At 39.3% G+C, this 20,517-nt stretch overlaps 3 protein-coding genes across 3 annotated transcripts; 1 reads left to right on the forward strand and 2 right to left on the reverse strand.

Moving 5' to 3' along the window:
* Positions 1-741: 741 nt before the first annotated feature.
* On the reverse strand, positions 742-8,629 carry LOC111579886 (apolipoprotein L3-like). The gene is made up of 9 exons (XM_023287397.3): positions 8,337-8,629; positions 6,830-6,943; positions 6,620-6,727; positions 5,829-5,930; positions 4,723-4,762; positions 4,578-4,629; positions 3,201-3,330; positions 2,759-2,947; positions 742-1,607 (listed from the first exon to the last, which is right to left on the reverse strand). Exons 1-9 carry the CDS (start codon positions 8,343-8,345, stop codon positions 1,185-1,187), a joined length of 1,167 nt encoding a protein of 388 aa, XP_023143165.2. The 5' UTR covers positions 8,346-8,629; the 3' UTR covers positions 742-1,184.
* A 328-nt stretch (positions 8,630-8,957) lies between these two features.
* On the reverse strand, positions 8,958-13,024 carry rps19bp1 (ribosomal protein S19 binding protein 1). Its single transcript, XM_023287395.3, has 4 exons — positions 12,835-13,024; positions 12,234-12,410; positions 10,980-11,077; positions 8,958-9,711 (listed from the first exon to the last, which is right to left on the reverse strand). The coding sequence occupies exons 1-4, from the start codon at positions 12,887-12,889 to the stop codon at positions 9,562-9,564; spliced, it is 480 nt and encodes a 159-aa protein (XP_023143163.1). The 5' UTR covers positions 12,890-13,024; the 3' UTR covers positions 8,958-9,561.
* Positions 13,025-13,761: 737 nt separating this feature from the next.
* Positions 13,762-20,105, forward strand: LOC111579881 (3-mercaptopyruvate sulfurtransferase-like). The gene is made up of 2 exons (XM_023287391.3): positions 13,762-14,453; positions 19,331-20,105. The coding sequence occupies exons 1-2, from the start codon at positions 13,874-13,876 to the stop codon at positions 19,627-19,629; spliced, it is 879 nt and encodes a 292-aa protein (XP_023143159.1). The 5' UTR covers positions 13,762-13,873; the 3' UTR covers positions 19,630-20,105.
* The last annotated feature ends 412 nt before the right edge of the window (positions 20,106-20,517 follow it).

Raw genomic sequence — 20,517 nt, forward strand, 5'->3', positions numbered from 1 at the left:
CAGCCAATAATTTTACAAGCACTCAAAATGGTAGCTCCGCTCAGCTGGGCAGGGGTTTAGCCTAAACAAACACATCCTCCTGAGCGGGATCCCTCCGCTCGACTCTTGTTTGTAATTGGTTGAATGCATATCGTCTATACAGCTGACAAAATAGATCCATATGGCAAGTGACTTCCTACGTCAGATGTAGGTCAAATGCAGAATGTAAACATTGAGGCAGGAAATTACCTTGTGGGTCTTTTACATTGAAATAAAACCTGGGAAATATATTACGAAATATATCTGATATTTTCTCATTTGTTGCGAAATACTTTAAATGTTAAATCAGTGCTATATTTTGAATGTCCAGCGCGTCCTGTTGCATATGTCTCAAATTTACCTTGACCAAACCTTTGTTATTTATTTATTCATACCAACAATCTCAGTAACTCAGTCGTAGTCTGGATTTTTACAGATTTTTTTTTTCCATCGGCTGCCTTGTCCTTAAATTGTCCACATTAAGTTCCAACCTAACTAATTATCTAGGTGTTATACACAATAAGAGCTGCGTGTTGATATCTGTTGTATTTCCAGGGCTTTTCTTTGTTCGTGGCCTCTCTCCTTCACTACGTATCTTGTTCCTGTGTTGGTTGCTGATTTCCGCATTGCCAGTGTGTAAGTTTCCAGTACAGTCATTGCAGATGGTGGTTAAACTTGATGAACTCGTCTGTAGGTCACAGAGTTTGGAACTTCACTGCCCCCTGGTGGTCGGCTTCAGCTCTTCAGTGGTTTATTTTCAGACTTTCAGATGAATACATGATTAACAGAGTGTGAATTGGACATTTTACTAGATCCATTGTTTTGATTAGGAAAGTATCTTGACACAAGCATTATGCAATGCGACTAAGAAGTTCAAATATTTAAAGCGGGAGAGGTAAACACAATCAGTTACACACTGTATTCATAATTATTACATCCATCCAAAGCAAACTGTTAAATCTAGCACTAAAGCTACAAAAATATGTTTTGACCTGCTCCGTGTAGCAATACCCCGTATCAAACCCAGCGTCTTTGAGTTTTTGGAAAAGCGCTTTATAAATAAAATTTATTATTATTATTTATTATCAAACCAAAGCCTGTAGTAACAACTAAATGCATAAAATCAGACAAAAGATCTTCAAGTGAAAGAAAAAACATCACACTTCTTAACAATGCTCACTGAACATGTCTTTGATTTTGATGAGCTCATCCAATCCCATCTCGAGATCCTCTGCCAGCCTGCGGATTTTCTTTGCAAACTTTGACTCGAGGCCCTTCTTCACCTTTGGCCCATCTTTTTCTTGGACGAAGAAGAAATCCATCCCGAGGGCGAAGCCTTGTATCAGTCCAGATGCTTTACTGTTTGCCTCCAAGGCCAAGGCACTTGCCCCTCCTGTGGCAGCCAGCTGCACCACCTTGGTGCCCCTCATTGAATCCATTTTGGTTTCACTCAGGGCAGACAGACCGTGCGACCTCAGTTGCTCCATGCCCTCACTGATGAACTTCAGGCAGGCCTGAATCTCTATGATGAGCTTCTCGTAGCCGTGCAAGGTCTTGTCGATTTTCTTTTTGTCCTGCGTCATGTTCACCTGGGAGGACAAATTTCATGATGTGTTAGGCTGCAACTTTAGGCAGATGATGGCCTGAAAGTGAAAGCTAAGATTGTGTACTTTTCAGGGTTATAGCATTTTTTTGTTTTAGAATTATGTACCATAAAATTACGGTTATAGAGAAATGAAACAATCTTGATGGAAATGTCACACTGGTAACAATGTTTTCTTTGTGCTTTATATAAAGGCAGATTTTTTTTGGCATCTTTGTCTGAAATACTTCTATTTTAAACACACTTACTATATTATACAGGCACTATAAATACATTTTCTTTTTGTGTTCAGTGTTCTCATCTGTTTTCCTCATGGAGTGCATACTTATCTAAGTAAATGTTGTGAGCATGACGTTCTGTCACTTGAGCACCCTGAAGTAAGACAAGGTGATTTAAAAAAAAAAAGAAATCTTCTACATCCCATTACATGTTCCCAGAATGTGCTTTACGCTGCCTTCAAATCTGTAATATGTATAGCAGAATACAATCAATAAAATACAAGAACGTTTTAAGAGAGAAATGGCAAAAAGTACTTTAAAAACAAATGGAAATAAGATTGAAGAACATTTTTAAAGAGCCAGACAATCTGCTCAACATGCACAAACAACGGTTTAAATTCAGACTTTCACTACATCTACATGATTATTGCTGCTAAAATAATTTATTACAAAGATATTATCACAATATCTGCAGATTTTTAAAAATTAATATTCATCTCTAACTTTGGTTGTTGTGTTTTTATCCTTTTTTGTCAAATAAATTATTCTTTAAATTCTAGTACAGCAAAGTAAATAAAGAAGAATTTCTCTTAATAGTAAAAAGGCTGATGAAAGATTCTCACAGCCGAATAACTGCCTGCAATACAATGTCAACTGAAACATCTTGTGGGAAGCAGGGTGCTGACTACTGTGTCTGCCTCGTTTTTACTGTTGTTGTTTGTTTGTTTGTTTAACATTTTATGGGGCAGCTGGCAGCGAGCATTACCATCACTTACTGTGTTCGAGTGTCGACCAAATATATTATTGGCGCTGGATTATTTACAGTATTATAACGCGTATTGTTAACATGAAATCTTTACTACATTTTTAAACCCCTACTTCAAGTTTAGTATTTTAAATTTGTGTCAGATCTGGTCACCTTGTTTGCGATGGCTGCAGATGCACCAGTGACGCCGCCGGCTGCAGCCACCCCGACTCCGACTGCAGTTAGTGCCAGCGAGGCTCCCAGAGTGAACGGAGACAGAATCACACCAGCAGCTGCCGCCACACCTCCTGCTACAGTTGTAGCTCCTCCTGTGATGCCAGCAATCTTTGTCCCCTTTGAAACCTTAAATGAAAAAAGAAACCAATGAAGATAGTTTTACATTCATTTAATTTTTATATAGAGTTTAACTCTCCTACTAACCCGAACAAAAAGTACTTTTAATGAAAGTTAAATTAAAGTAGTAGTAGAGTCTAAAACTTGAGAGGCTTAGCCTTTACATACTGCATTTCATTTACAGCTAGTAATAATTCAAGTTATAAAACTGAGTATCATTTAGTAATGCAGGGCCTTTTATTTTCATGTGTGGTCTTGTTACCTTGTCTAAGTTGTCAGCAACGCAGCGCAGCTCGTGAATGTGTTGTTTCAGGGTTTCATCACATTCAGACATCTTTTTGATGTAAACCTGGATAGTGTTAGAGAGCTGCTCAGCTTTAACCATGATGATCCTGGAATGTATTAGAAGAGACAAATTTAGGTCGAGTCATTCTGTGTGCTTTGGATCAGTGAGACACATCATCTATCAGGCTGAACATTAATGTGGATTTCAAAAGAAGTATCACACTATTAACTAACAAATAAGCCCTTATTGGACATCAGGACTGTTGGTGTTGTCAGTCTGTCGATCCGCCACTTTGCCCAGACTGAAATGTATGGATCACCATGAAAGCAGATGCAAATGACCACGGTGCCCAGAGCCTATATCTTAATGACTTTGGTGATGCTGAAACTTTTCCTCTAGCACCTCCATGATTAGTTTTTTCATTCACTGCTGCAACAGGATTAGACGTTTGGAAATACTCTAAACTGCAACCTCCTGACCATCCCAAATACTTGTTTTTTTCCTCCCAAAACATACTCTCTAACTGACAAGTTATGGATTTAAAGGCTTATTCAACTCAAAGCTGTACATAGTTTCTATTTTGTAAGTTTTTGTGGACTACAAACACTACATCCCTTTGGAGTAAACAAGTGGTGCTAATGTCAAACAAGGCTCCTATAACTGTAGTCCTGTAAATGCAGCCTCCTCTGCTGCAGACATATTACTCAACTTCTGGGGCAAAAAATAAAGCAAATGTGGAAGTGGCAAAAACTGCAGTTCCTCAAATGGCCACTTGAGGCTGCTTTGAAATGGAGTCCAATCTCTATAGGCCCCCATGTTAAAATGCCTAATTTTACAGCATAAAAAAACATGTTAACAGCACACTACAAAAAAGATTTTGGTCTTCAATACTAATTTTCCCATTCATGATACTGGTATGATGGGTGAATATTTATGTGACTCGTCCTTTTGAATTGTATTAAGGCCTCCATTTTAGCATACAGGTGGGTCATGTCATTGTGCAGTCCTTGGTCCAGAGACGTTCCACCTCTTTGCTCATTTCTGATTAGTTTGTCAGGCACTGCCAAGATTTGACGTCCGGAAGCACCAGACTGGGCTTCAAAACTGCTGTTCAGAAAACCTAAGGACGACTTCATGGAGGAGTTGTCCATGTTTACATACAGCTTTGTGAGAATCCATGGCATTCCCTTCAGCCACAGCTGTGCTGTATGTTAGTAGTACCATGCTAATCAGCAATTGTTAGCATATTATGATGTCATGGTATACCTGCTTAACATAGCATGTTAGAATGGTCAGCATGTTAACGAAGCACCACTGTACCCGCCACACAGAAAGATGTAATAATCTACTTACTCTGCATCTGTCGCCCGTCTACGTTTGAGGTCTTTGGCCAGAGTATTCCAGGCTGTAAGTCAATGAAACTGCAGATCAGCAACAACCAGACATCGCATCACAACATCGTCAGAAAGAAATCTTCTCAGTGTGGCGTTTCACTCACATGTGTATTCATTGTTGCAAGTGGCAAGAGCGTTGGCATCCTGATTAATGAAAGCAGGTTTTAACACACTAAAATACTAGCCAATCATTGATATCAATTCAGCATGATGGCATATTAGGGCCACTGTAGGTTTAAAAGAATAAAAAAAAATCCTTGGGGGAAGTGGGGTAATAATAGTAATAATAATAATAATAATAATAATGGGATTTAAAAAAAAACAATAACTCAGAATTTTGAGATTAACGTTGTCAATTTACAAGAAAAAAGTGTAAAAAAATCATAAAGTCACTTTACAAGAGAGAAAAAACAACAAATTCTCTATAATTAAGACTGCAAATGTTTGAGGGACAGCACTGCTTGCCATGATGCAACATGCCTGCAGTGAATAACAATTAAAATATACTTTGCAATCAGATTTAGCAATAAGAAAATTGTTATGTTTTTTAGCCAGAATCACCGTATTATAAGCACTGAGAAGACACTGACATAACCTGGGTCTATTCAGATGAAAACCTCATCCTGATTTGAATGAGGTGATCAGAACTTACAAAAGGCAATGGATCTAAATGGACAAATACAAGGATGTTGCTGATTTTACCTTCAAGTAATTCATTTGGGATTTGTGGTCCAGCAGGACGAAATACAGTAGATCATCAAATGAATCAGTCCTCAAAGTGCTGCAAGAGCGCAGCATCAGGACAATAAAGGGCCTCATGCTATTTGGAACATGAAGTCCAACAAGAAACTGAAGCCATAAGAGATGAATGGCAGAAATGGGTGAGATATGATTCGACTTTGTAAAATGAAATGATGGGGTTCAAACAAAAACAAACGAAACAGTAACCTATTTTTTCAGGGGTTTTTTTGTCATAAATTTGCATCTCTTATTCTCAGAGAAAATGCACTCTCAGAAATTCTTTGAGTGTTTTTCCCTGTAAACTTCTCCATTTCTGACTTGTAAATTTACCACTGTACACACTTAGATCTTGGAAATTTTGTGGGTTTTTTCTCACCCACTCCCCCCAGTTCTGCATTCTACTGTTTTTACCTACAGTGGCCGTACTGCGTTGGTGTAATTAGGTCCAGTAATGGTTGTAAATGATTACCAGGCTTTCATAGCCATGTTCAAGCTCCTGTTTCAGCAGCTCCACAGGCGGCAGAGGAGGTTGTTCCTTGCAGTCATCTTTAGATGGTTGTTTGACCACCGTCTGAGAAAACATGTGACAATCCAGTTTATCAGGTTACTGTTAAACTTGTCAAGTGTGTGTGAGCAGTGTTTGTATTTGTCATCGTGAATAGTTTGATTTTGATGACAGAGATATGCTGTCTTATTTTCATTCTTTGAATGCCTTGCCTGTCTGCATGATCTCCTCATGTTTGATCTTGCATCAATTTTACATTTCTATTACACATTTACTGCTATTCATGGAACCTTTCAAAACTCAGTCAGGGGTTTTCTCCTTTACAGCTGGTATGAATGTGTTCCCTGATCCACTTGATCCAAAGTGCAGAAACTGTGCTTTAGATGGAGTGTCGTTCTATCATGTAATTGAGAAGTTTAGTGCTTTTACCACCTAAACATTAGACCTAGGATATTATTCTTGGAAAATATTAGAAATCCCACATGTTGTGGCTTCTGTAACTAAAAGTTTGTTCACATCTGCCTACTAGTGAGCTGATTAGTTGATGGACAAACGCTACATGAACATTAAATGTTGCTGCTGGAGTTTCCAGAGGCAAAGTCCCCTATGTTCACTCGTACTAATAATAACTGAGGTCAAGGCTGGGTGCTTTGACAAAATATGATGGGAAATCTCTCATTAGCTTCAACTGCTTTTGCCATATTAGCAGATTTTGAAAGGGAAGATGATGTAAAAAGAACATAGAACAGTGGTACCTTTACTATTTCCACTACGTCAATGCCAGTTTCACTTCCTCCCGGCCTCTTTTTAACAGTCACCTTCTTTGGTGGCACCGGTGGTGGAGCTGAGCGACCCAAACCGCTCTGAGTTCAGATGGGAAACAAAACATTGAGTCACCGTGCAGAATGCTGAACTCCGGTTTAAGACTCACACTCTGACACAAGTGCAGCTTTTTAAACACAAACCTCTGGAGATTTGGAGGGTGACCGAGGAGTGGGACTACATTTTACCGGCTCGTCGTCCTCCGTTTTAACCGGACGATAAAAGTGTGTCCTTGGCACGGGAACAGGAGGCTTCGGCTGCAGACAAGGATATAGCTCAACCACTTCAATGCATCCAAACACAAAATCTGAATGGAATATCTGATGGCACGTTGCGCAACATATTACAAAGAAGTTGACGCATTTGCAGGACTTGATTAGGAACAGGCTGCTTATGTGGACAGTTATCAGTATTTTACAGCTGAAGTGTACAACTTTAATGCATGTTTTTAGAACTTTAAGGATTCATCTAAGACGTATGCATATACAGTATATGGTTCTAACTGGATCAAATCCTGTGCTCTAACTGTTCCTACTTAATAATTTCTGTCATTAACAAAACATTTCAAAGCTACTGCTCTTTAGATTCTTATCAGCTATTGTTTTGTGTTGGGACAAAATCGTGAATATAATCGAGACATAACATTGCTAATCTAAATTCCTAATCTGGACTGTGATATTAATCAAAGCAGACATGGCCTCCACAGGTTTAATTCAGGACCAATGAAGCATGAACGAGTCTGGTCTGACTTGCCAAGCACGTCAAACTGACTCCATCTCTGCAGCAGCTTTTACAGCTTTCACTTTTACTTTCAACAGAAATCTCAGCTACTGCTAATTTTATTCATTAAAACATGGTCAAAGACATTCAATATCAAAGCACAAGTGTTTATAGTGCTGAAATTACATAACTGTTATCTTCTATGAAATAAACAAGCCAGTGTAATAGCTATGAATACTTGGTTAATTTAGGCTCTAATAATAAATCTTAGGAGTTATTGAGGGCTTCATGCTGCAGGTTTATGAATAGAATTATACTTATTAATACAGAAATAATATCTCAAGATGGCCTCAGATGTCTATGCAGTCAGTGGAATGGAAATAATAAAGTGACACTATTAAGCACAGTTAAAGATGTTTTCAAATGTTCCGAATTTAGAGAATTAGTAAATCAGAAGTTTACTGAAATTACAATATTACATACATAATATAATTTTACCTTTCATTGTTGACATCTAGCTGCTAACATACTGGTTTTCTTGGCTATGATTTGAAAATATCAGTGTAAAACTGTCTTTTACCACCTCAGTGCAGCTGAGCAAGATCATGTTTATGGTTCACAAAGCCTTTCAAAGAAGAAATTTAACAACAACATATTATATACAATCACACAAACAGTTTACAGTGAGAGTTTTATTCTGGAAAGAGTCTTAAAAATGTCAGTTCAATACTGCTTATTTAATTCCACCACCTTCAGAAAATCTCAGAATAAGTCTCCCTACTTGAACACCACAAGTAGTTTATTTTCTGTGATTCTGATGAAATGATTCTCCATCAGAAGGAATCTGCATAGCCACCTTTTAGTAAACATTTTTGTAGCTTAAAACTTTTATACTCTAAGCATAACATTTAGTTTCATTCCATTTCTTACCTGTGGCATTGTGTAACTCTTGCTGTTGTTGCTCTACGATCACTCTCCTTTGCTGTACTCTCACTGGCTCTTCAAATTTCAAAAGCTCATCCCATAATCTGAACGGGTTAGACGTAAAAATGATTGACACGTTGTGGCTCAACTGGTATGCATTCACTGCAGTTCAGGCATCTGCGTTTGTCTTGTTGCTATTGTTGCAGTGAAAAAGATCTTTTGCAGCCAACTGCACGTTCCACAGATAACAAATCTGATGTCCTTAGAAAGCAGCACACACTGAATGCACCGTTTCACATCTCTACAATACGATGCACAGTGATGTACACTGAATATTTTACCTTCCAGTGACTGTTCACAGGTGAAACCAGTTTTTCTGAGTCTAATTGGCTGCAATCATTGTTCAACTCACAAAGAGACGTCTATTTTTTAAAATCCTTGTGTGTGAATTGACTGTCATTTCAACTTGAACAAAAATATTATGTACCATTTTAATTTCCGTTGTATTGAAAAAAATATGACGTCTGAACTTCTGCTCACCCAGAGAATACAAATAACAATAAAAACATTTGGAGGAAAACATTTGGAGGAAAACAACCAATAGAAAAACCAGAGGAAAACAGGAAGTTTGATAAATTCAATAAATTTCTTGTAATTTTGCATCTTTTTTTGACAAAAATATTTTAATGTGTGACAATAAAATTACATAAGTATGACTACAACATCAGGTTTGCATTGTTTAAGTATGCCCTGCTTTTACTGAATGCACATATTTGAAGCATCTACAGTAAGTTTTGCAAAAAATACCTCTTGAAGTGAATTTCAACCAATCATTTTGGCCATGATGAAGCTTTTGGCAGGAAAAACACTGAAGACTCCATATTTCCCGTATGCAAGAGAATGTGTCTGCAGTACATATGAAGAGAAACCAACTTCCAGAACATACTTAGATCCACTTTGACCCAGAAAAAGCAGACCTGGTGAGTAGTGGAAATTCACTGTATTAGAGATAACAAGGAAGCACTGCTGCCTGCCTCACTGGGCAGGTTCTCCCTCTGACATCTTGTATATCACAGTGACTGTCTCTCCTGCTGCAGGAAAGCGATTTTGTGCACATTAAAGGAAAACCAAGGAACAACAATCCTGACTGTATGGTGTGTATTGATAAGTTGAAACCTCCACAACAGGAGCTTCAACTGTGGCTGCAGTGTCTTGGCTGCGTCTCTGTGCTTTATTTCTTCTCCTCGACAGTCCTGCCAAAGTATTCCTTCTGGAACTGCTGGAACTCCTCCTCAGTGAACAAAGACTGTGTCTCCTTCGCCTTCTTGGCAGGTCTGTCTGGGCGATTTCTGGACTGTCTTCCTGGGAGTTGATTCACAATCTAACAGACGGACAGACAGAAATCAAGTCACCACTTTAGAACAAACTCATTTGCAGATAATAGAGGTAGTTTGGCAAAATTCATGATGACATTAGCTGTGAATCTATGTTGGTTATCCACAAGACAAAAATAATGAGGAACCCAGAAGAACATCTAAGATTCTGCTTTTGTTCACAGATTTGTTTTCTCTATAAAGTACAACTCCAGCAAATCCAAATGATAAACTATTAGAAATATGAAGAATCACACATGAATCATGAGACATAAAACTCTTGTTGGTAATTCAATCAGGTCTGTTTTAAAAGGCCAGTACATTTGCACTATTGCACCCCACCTCTCTCAGAGTGGTATGTTACAATTCACCATTTCAGTGCATGAAGATACCGTTCAACAGAGTTAATTTCCCCTTTGTTCTAATCCCAAAATGAATGTTATATACTTTATGTTCTCTGTTGTCTGTCCAATGAATGCAACTGTAATTACTTATTTCATATATTTCAAGTCTTTTGTGATGATAATTCCTACTTTGTCATGTCTGCTATAGTGAGTCTTGTAACTGCAGCCAGGATGACTTTCTTCACTTTGTATGTGGAACCCTGTTCTACTGGAATCATATTCACTCTAAGGAAACTGTGAGCTGTTTCTGGCTTTACATTCAAATTGATTGTATTTCTGTCTTTCTATTTTACCCACTGTAGGCACATTATATTACTGGTAAGTTAGATAGCTGAAATTGTATTGTTGAATCCTGCCTGATCTGAAGAATAGGGGATTCATTTGCTCTTATCTGGTACCAGTGTGTCTCTCAGTCCCACCTTGTGCCGATGTTATGCATGGAGGGGAAACTGTTTAGGAAATCTAACATTTAGTTGCTTCCATTGATTCTTACGTTGTTTATTTCTCTACCTTTCAGAAACCAGACAAACAAAGGCATCTTTCTACACAATCTGTAGAGGCTTCCTTAAGTAATAAACTTCTCTTCACTGGAACTTCTGGACTACTTATGATTAAACCAGTCTGTCAGTGGTGGGCTGAGATATCCCAGAAACCCGGTGTAGAAAAGTAGCCACTGTCAGTCCTTGTCTTTCTGTGATCGTGTGCTCAGATCCCTCTTAAATCATTGTATTTAATAGTTTAATAGTAGTACTATGAATTTTAAACTGAAAATTGTAAGCACTAGTAAGTCTAGTGCCAAATAACACAGCTACAAATGCACTGTAGTAGTGACAAACTTCAACAACAGTAGGTGTGTTATTAGTCTTTCTTACCTTCAGTGTATCAGAATCTGTTGCTTTGAAGCCAGTTCCCATGAAGTACTTGAGGTTAGCACTCAATTGGCTCTTCCCCTGTTTCTTCCTGAACTCCTCTACAAATAGCACCAAAGGAGAAAGAGATATGTAGAGCAAGAAGGTATAGCAGATGTTGCAAAGCAAAACAAGCACCATCAGATCACGTTACATCACCTGAGTACTAGACAACAGAAGAACTGGAATTAGGCTATCACTCTGGGTCAGTTTGTGTCAACTAAGCGAAGGCGGTTGCTGAAACATCTCAGAATCTGTTGAAACTTTGTAGGAACGATCTTTAGCATCTGAAACTGACATATGCCATTTGTTTTAGCTGAAATTTCACCATTTCCTTAATTTTTTTACCCAATAGAAATCTTCAATAAATGTCGCGTGAATTGGAAATTGAACGAAATGCCACTTTCAGATATCCGTATCTCATGAAGTATAAGTCCTACCGTCTTCAAACTTTCAGGACATGTTCAGAAGATGACCATCCTTCCCATGTTCGACTATGGCGATGTCATCTATAAAATGGCCCCTAATTGTGCCCTTAACAGGCTTGATGTTCTCCATCATTCAGCCATCCTCCTTGCCACCAGTGCATCTTTCTCCACCCACCATTGTGACCTTTACAAACTGGTGGGTTGGTCCTCCCTTTACACCAGGCCACTCCAGCACTGGTTTCTACTCATGTACCAGACCCTATCAGAGAAGACACCTCAGTACCTCTCCATCCTCCTACATCCCTCCCGTAACAACGACCACCTGAGGTCCAGTGATCTCATAACACTCTCTGTCCCCAAGGTTCTCACTGTCTTTGGCCAGAATTCCTTTTGCTTTGCTGCAGCAATCGATTGGAATTCCCTCCAAAAATCTCTGAAACTGTCATCACTTCCATCACCTTACATCTTTAAACAGAAGCTGCAGCAGACCCTAGCTGACCGCTGCACATGCTGAATGTTTCACTGAATTGCTAACATTAATTTGGGGTATTTTTAATCTCTGTTTAAACACTTGTGTGTCCTTTTTTTGTAGATGTATTGTTTATTTGTTAGCTTTCTTCCTGCTGGGGCCTTTTGCCAGGTCATCATTGCAAATGAGAAATTGTTCTCAACTGGTCTTACCTGGTAAAATAAAGAATTTTTTTAAAAAAAAGGTTTCCGGTGGATGGAGAGAACACACCAGCCACCTGGTATATTGAACGACAGTGTGAAATGCAACCAGTCGACTGACCCACTGCAGATTTGATCCTCTTGTCTTTGACAGTGGCTTTGCTCTTCCCGGGACCGAGGCGGCCCTGCAGCCTCTTCACCTGCTTGGTGACTCCCTGCCGCTTGGTGCTCACCAGCTCCATCACTGTGGCTGAACTGGGAGTCTGCTGCTTCTTCTTCTGCTTCCCTTTACTGACATCTGGAAGGATGACAGAGAAGATAATGTCAGCTGAAAACAAGGTAATATGGTACTTTATGTTGTGGGTAACTGGCCGGTGTAGTATAATGTGCTTCATAACAACATTTAGTCCAATTAAACCATGTAGTCTGTTGGTTTTAACTCCACAACAGCGAATTTAAGAATGTTGGGCCATTAATTTTGAACATGTTGAACGACACCTGAATGGTTTATTTCGGTTACAAAATTACAGTACAATAATTTCATTTTGTGCGTTCAGTTATCAAAAAATATTATACATTCTTACAGGAAACTTCTTTTCTTTCTCTCTCTCTTTCCTCCAATTTGTGCTCAACAGTAACGATTTAATAACACTAAAAATGGACAACGCCGGTCGGAGCTAATGCTAATGTTAGCCGGCTGCAAGCTAAGAGGCTAATCTGACCTTTAATGTCGTCGCTCAGCAGCTCCAGGCCTCTTCTGATCAACGACGCCGACATCCCGGTTAAATACTGTGTTGTTCCGTTAGTCTGCCAGCTACATGTGGAGGAATGTTCTCTTTCTGCCCAACAGCAACATGTGAGTTCATCAACAACCACTGAGCTCCGCGTGTGCGTCGGTTGAAAGCGCTCGGCTGGACAACAATCGAAGAGGCACCAAAGTTCCTACCTGGCTAAAACAGCAATACTACTACTACTATTACTATTACTACTACTACTACTACTACTACTACTACTACTACTACTACTACTACTACTACTACTACTACTACTACTAATAATAATAATAATAATAATAATAATAATGGACAATAATCAGCATTTATTAATTTAATACATAAGACAACTCAAGCAAAACTAAGAGAGTTAATGAAAAGTAGAGTAGGTTTTCTACTTCCAGCCCCTTCTACACAAATGTTTAGAGAAAAATCCAAAACATTAAAACACTGACTGCAAAAACTGAGAAGAGTGCTGCATGGGGTCAAAGAGGTGTATTATGTGCAAGAAAACTAAGTCAGGCTATTTAAAAATATAGGTCGAAGCAGTGCACTGAATTAGAAGAGGATGAGAATTAACCCATAAAGTTGCCTAAACTTTATGGGCTAATAGCAAGGCAGTCCTAATTGTGCACGATTATCACCATGGAGGATGATAGCCTAATAATAATTTAGATTTCTGTTGGGTTTAAATTAAATGTGCCATGTTGTGATGAAGTGACCTGCACACTGGGGTTCTTTTTTTTAATATTACTGAGTTTAAACAAGCAATTTGCAGACTAGTTACAGAGTAATGCCATTACTGTAACGCGTCCCCGCCTCCGGTCACTTCCAGCTGTTGGAAAGTGGGGGCGTGATGGATGTTACGCGCTCTGCCTCTCCACCGTGCGCTCGCTTTATCTGCCGCTGTTAACCTTTGGCACAGGATCAGATCCATACAGTAAAACTACAGTAAACTTTGCAGCCTCTTTACCTCTCAGGACTTCGCATGGCGCTTCAAGCTAGAGCTCTGGTCACCTCTAAGTGGCTTGCGCAGGCTGTGCAGGTTCAGGGGAAAATGCGCATTTTGGACACTTCTTGGTATTTGCCCAAACTGCGCCGAAACGCCAAGAGCGAGTTCAAAAAGAGGCACATACCAGGCGCGGCTTTCTTTGACATAGATCAATGCTGTGATAAAACTTCCCCTCTGGACCACATGCTGCCAACAGAGAAGATTTTCGCGGATTACGTCGGGCATTTGGGAATAGACGGCGACACGCACGTCGTGGTGTATGATGGCAGCGAGTTCGGCGCGTTCTCGGCGCCCCGAGTGTGGTGGATGTTCCGGGTGTTCGGGCACAGTGCGGTCTCTTTGCTCAACGGGGGGCTCAGGAACTGGGAGCTGGAGGGTCGACCGCTGACCGACCAGCATGTCAGACAAACAGCGACCGAGTTCAAGGCCTCTCTGAACCGCTCGTGGATAAAGAACTACGAGGACATCCTGGATAACCTGGACACCCAGAAGTTCCAGGTGGTGGATGCCAGGCCCACGGGCAGGTTCAGAGGACTGGACCCTGAACCCCGAGACAGTGAGTAGCTTCTGAAGAAGTCTTTATGATGTTGATGCTGCTCTGGTTAGGTCTCCTTAACCACACAGCAGAACCAAACTGAAAGCAGTGGTGCAGAAATGATAGCTTCATCTGGTCTTCAGTTAGGTTTGAAGGCATTCTTAAATGAAAGTTAGATCAATTTCAGTCTTGCATGCTCCACTTTATCATTTGCTGTATCCTTAAAAATTGCTTTGATCCTGACAGCTTCATCAACATTCAGCTAATCACAAATTTATGTTATATTTTAAAGAAGACATCAATGAACATTTTCTTTTGTGCACATTTCTTCAAACAAAACAAATTCAAATTACGTTTTATCTAAATTCTTTGAAAAGATTTTCAGGTCATTACCACCAATTCTTATTTTGTCTCATTGTTATCTTGTTGTGTAGCACCCTGGGGTCTTCAGACTGGGGCCCCATGCTGAGTGCTGTGTGTGTCTTTGTTCTATTTACTGCAGCCTCTTAAGGATAAATCCACTGACAGTGACGGTAGTGATAAAGATAACTGAAGCACTAACATCTGTTTCTGTCACCACGCTCATGAAATGGTTACAAAATGACACTGACTGCCAGGATTTAAGGTGTGATTCATGCTTCATATGAATGAGACACTTCTTAAGAATTATTTCTAAAATAATACACAGTAGACTTTTCAAAAATCACAGTGTGATAAGTTACACATGTCAAGCTCTGCTATTTAACATGATTTTTTCATGCTGCTAAATGTGAGAAAATGAGTCGCTATAACTTCAGTGGCAAGCTTTTAAATTTAACCAACTAAACTATAAATGATATAATTCTTCATTGTCCATGTGGTGATTTTGTCATTTCAATGTCCCTGTTTGTAAGAAGAAATTGTTTGCATAAATCCAGTTATGTGTGTTTAAGTCTCTTTGATCAGAGACTGCTTCATTGATCAGAACAGGAGAAATGATATCACTGCAGTATTCAATAGTCTGTTTCTTTGTGAAGATGTATTGTGTGAATAATTCCGTTATTCAAACAGGAACTTGCAGGATGGGAGACATGATTGATTGTTAGATCTTCTGCACTAATTGCACTCTCTTTGAAGCATCATTCTATGAATATAAATGCTTTAGTCAACGTTGAATGTTGTTTAGTTTGATCCATACTTTTAGTCATTTATTCCAGAAATCTACTTTGTTAAATGTAGATATTTTCTAGATGGATCTCCACCGAATGTCTGCAATGAACGTCAACTGTTAAAAAGTCATGGAGTAGCTCTTGAGATTATTACCTTGTACTTTTCGTAAGTGTTTCTTAACAGCGGTAGTTTTATCAGTAGTTGAATAATGTTTTAATAATGTAACCATGCTTCTACTTGATTACAGATTTCTTCATTATGCTTTAGTTTTATTTTATTTCATAATGTCCAAAAAAGACAAATGGGATATTTAACAAACAAACGAACATACAGAAATGAAACAATCGGACCTCATGAAAAAAATAAAATAATAGTCCAAACAAGAGCATGCCATTGTGTGCTAGTTTGGGCTCAGTGTAGAACAGGCTCACTGTGGAAAAACCTTAATGTTCCACTTCCTTGTACGGAGGCTTTTTGCAGAGTTTGCTCTGGACAAACACACACAGTGATCTGGGCCTGAATCACTGAACAACACAAACACTCGATGAGAGGGAGCAGACAGGACATACTCACATAACCATGCATTTTACTGACCCATATGCTCACACTCACTGACACACACACAGACACACAGACACACAGACACACACACACACACACACACACACACACACACACACACACACACTGCTGGACAGCAGCAGACAGAGTGAATGGTCTATAGTTTATATACTGTCCATCCTTAGATATGTGGATCTTTGCAGATAGCAGTTAGACTAGAATGCAGTGATAAGACTCTAATAGTGTGTGTTATCTAAGTGAACACACCTCTCACACACACATGTGCCCGTATATTTGAATATTGTACTGCACACACACTTTAACTCCATCTGTTCAAGCTGCCTCAGCAGTGAACTCTGATCTCAGGCAAACTGATTGTTGCCATTGAACAGAGAAGTTTTCTGTGCTGTGTACAGTCCAGGGAAAAACAAGAAGGCCTCAAAATCCTGTTTTTACAAAAATAAAGTAATGCTTTTATAGGATTTATCAACTACATTTATCACTTTGGAGAAAAACTTTCAATTCTGTCTTGGCATCAAACCTCAATATTAAGCAAACATTTTCTTACATTCACAGTTTAGACACTTTACACTTTAACATATAATATGTTAAGACAATATTCAACATTTGAAAAGGTCCTTTCTGTCAGATGTTGAAAAGAAAGTTAAATCACTGAAAAAAAGTTTTATATTGATAAACAAGCTAACTGGTAAAAAATGTGTAAAAATATAAAACAATACTCAGCCATATAATCAGCAGATGACAGTGAATATACTGTCTGCCCCAAAAGGTTTGTGTTTCTCCCCCTCCTGCTTTTAAAGTTACTCTTCTGCAAATAAACATTTTTTGGTGGAAACATGAGGAAAAGGTAAAAACTGCTTCATAAGTCTGGTTTTTTAGTCCACATGGTCCTTCCTGTGGCCAGAAGACCACAGAGTTTACAGTTTTGTCAGTGATCAGAGTGATGCTTGGATGAAAGTGTGCATCTTTTTATCTTTCTTTGAAAGTGACACTGTCATCTTCATTCGCTGACTTTGCACAGTCTGTCGTTATCCAGCTCTACTCCTGCTGAGTAGCTGATACCGGGGTGCAGCTGGGATGATGTAACACATCTTGTGACCTGTGACCTCTTACTCTGTATGATGCATGCACATGGGAAAGTTAGTCGAATAATCTGATCTAAGATGTTCTGTGAGGGAGAAACTGTGGGGGCCACCACACACTGGTTGTGTTGGAGGTTGGGGGCTTTTGGTATCAGCATGAATGCTGAATGTTAATAATAGCACTGAAAATGACTTAATTCTGTTCATGTGTCCCAGTAAACCATGACAGCGGGACAGTGATCCAACGTGCACAATACCAGGACCCTCAAACTTAAGCACCAAAAAAGGAATTTATAAGGAGTTGATGAAGTCTACACCTGTGACTTTACCACAGTAACATGTCAATAAGTTCTCCACGAGAAAGGTTTAAAACACACTACTAGAACACAATGCACAAGACCTGTCCTGGTCCACACTAACTGACAGATCCCAGCAGTAAAGCAGGTACAAACACTAATCTTTATCATGATGAGAAACATAAAATTCTTGTTTTATTTGTGTTTTTAATTACTTTGGCTGATATGCAGGCAGAAGTTGGGTGGAGCTAGGCTGAAACAGCTTCAAACTGATAATATTAGGTGTGTTTGTCTTCGACTTTGACTGACAGTAGTAGTGCTTGTTTATATGCTCTCATTCAGCTAAACTGTCATTGCTCAGACAATCACAATCAGTATTGTTTTAAAGGATAGAAGCACTACATCAACAGCCTTCCATCCACAATTCATTATTTTTTTGTGGTGGGAGGATCAAACAACCTGTGAAAAACAGGTTGTTTTCACTACTTTGAACTCGTCCAACCTAATGGAAACTGCTAGGTCTAACTCTGCATTTACTGAACATTTACTCAAAGTTGGCTCTAATAATTAACCAGCTAATTAAAATGTCAAAGAAGTTCTCGGTGTGGCTGCATTTTGTTCAAACAGATGGCCTGAAAGTTGTGTGTGTGCACTTGGTAAACAGTAGTTAGCAAAGTACAGTCAACTTGGCAGATCATCTAAGTTCAGTAGGCTAGGTTGTCTGTGGTATATTCCTTAATAGTTCTTATGCTGGGATCATCTGTAATATAGTTCAAAAAAAGATGAATAACATCAGACAGTAAGTACAATTTAATTTGACAAAGATTTTCTTTAGTTGACTACAGTCTTAATCCAATCCACATAATAATAACAAAGGAGAATCAGATGCAACCAATCTAAGAGGAGAGTGAAGAATATGTGAAATAAGGCATAAGAAAAGGTTTAGTCAGACAGTTGGTGAAAGTCCCTGTGTGGGAGGATCGTGGCTACTTAGGATCTTTGATAAAATGCTGCATTGAGAACAGCTCGACTGGTGATACAGGATCTGCACCATAAACAGCAAACTGCTAAACAATGCTGGAGATAAATGAGTCAGAGTGAACTCAGAGGGCACTTATCAAATCTGATATTCTTTATTTGGCCACACATATCATTTACAATACCGTTAGAAAACATGCCTGTGTATAAGTGGTTGCTTTTAGGGGCAAAACAACCTTTTCAATGCATTTTATTGTCTTTCAGCTTGTTTTTGGTTTTCCAGCCTGCAACTCTTTCTTTTGATTTTAGTTCACTGTGACTGCTCACATTAGTGTGGCTTCCAGCAACAGCATGCAACTGTTTTTGATAAAACTTCCTCTGTACACTACCTGCCCAGCCCCAAACAGGAGACACACAACATTAGCGATTAGCTGGTAAACAGTGGGAGACTTTAAGCAGCTAAAGAGCTATGAATTTTTCTTACAAGGTGGTGAAGATCAAAGAAGAGTTACAGCAAATCAGAGGTAATATTCAACTTTTTGTTGGCATGAAATTGAAACCAAACCAGTGGGTAAATTAGACACTTAGCTTTCTTTCAACTTTTAATGTTAGTACTACTATCACAAAAATGCCAACTTGAATTACCATCTCTGAAAGTATCTACAAACCCCAGACCCTGTGTGGGACAGGACTGTTATATTCTACTATGTGTTTCTGTTGATCTGTCCATATCCTACAATTTTAAAGTAAATTGAGAGAACATGTTATCATAAAAAATATTCTACACATCTGTTCTTTTTGTGGTTGACAGACACAGAACCAGGCCACATCCCCGGCTCCATCAGCGTCCCCTTCCACTCCTTCTTGTCCTCTTCAGGTCACTTTCTGCCCAAGGAGCAGCTCCAGGGACTCTTCTGCCGGGCCGGCGTGGACCTCAGCCGCCCTATCTGCGTCTTGTGTGGCTCTGCTGTAACTGCGTGCCACGTGACGTTGGCGGCCCACGAGTGTGGCCACCCAGGAGTGTCGGTGTATGACGGAGGGTGGTCGGAGTGGTACACCCGTGCAGTGCCCGAACACGTCATATCGGAAGGCAGAGGGAAACATCTGTAACTGGATCAAACTGGGGCTGGATCACAAGAAACTCTTTACTTGTTGTTGGGGAAAGCATGCTAAAATTTAAAGGAGTTTGCCATTTTGGATCTTGTGTCTTCATGCTATGAGGCTACAGACAGTAATGGGTTAGATTAACTTTAACATAAAGACTGGAAACAGGAGGACACACGGACTCTTTCTCAGCCAGATGTTTAAGACTAGGCCCATCAGCACCTCTGAATTTTTCTAATGTACACACACTATATGCTTTGTTTGATCTGTGTAAACAGAATTGTTAAACAAGTCCACGATATCTGCTTCCAGTCTAAGCTAAGCTAAGTGTCTGCTACCTGTGTCTTCATATTTAGCATACCCAATGACAACTCGTCCTTTAATACATTACCAAGGACACTAAGCAAGACTCATTTAATCAGTCTTGAAGCTGAAGAAGGTTTGTATACAGCTAATGTTTGAATAAAACAGATGTACTTTGATTCACACAGAGTCTGGATTTTTTAACGTATCATTTACATGTACTCTTCAGTAAAATATGTCAGCACATTCATATAGGCTGTAAGACTGACAAAAAGGGCACAAATCTGTTCTGAGAGCAGAGTCTTGTTTGTCAGGTCGGTAGGAAATGCAGTTTGACCATTGGACTGAGCTGAATATTCAGGATGCTGATTAGAAGATCACGGACAGACTGGAGTGTTTGTTTTTCTTTTTAAATAAGATGTCCTCTAGTGACAAAGAAAAGAGTTTGTGTCCAATAGATAAATAAACTAACTGGGTCAAAGCATCTCCACAACAGCAGGTCTTGTATGCAGTGGTTAGTACCTATCAAACGTAGTCCATCAGAACAATCAGTGAGCTGGTGACAGGGTTATGGGCACTGCTCAAGATCCA

Source organism: Amphiprion ocellaris, chromosome 4 (assembly GCF_022539595.1).
Source record: "Amphiprion ocellaris isolate individual 3 ecotype Okinawa chromosome 4, ASM2253959v1, whole genome shotgun sequence".
In the NCBI taxonomy this organism is placed as follows: domain Eukaryota; kingdom Metazoa; phylum Chordata; class Actinopteri; family Pomacentridae; genus Amphiprion; species Amphiprion ocellaris.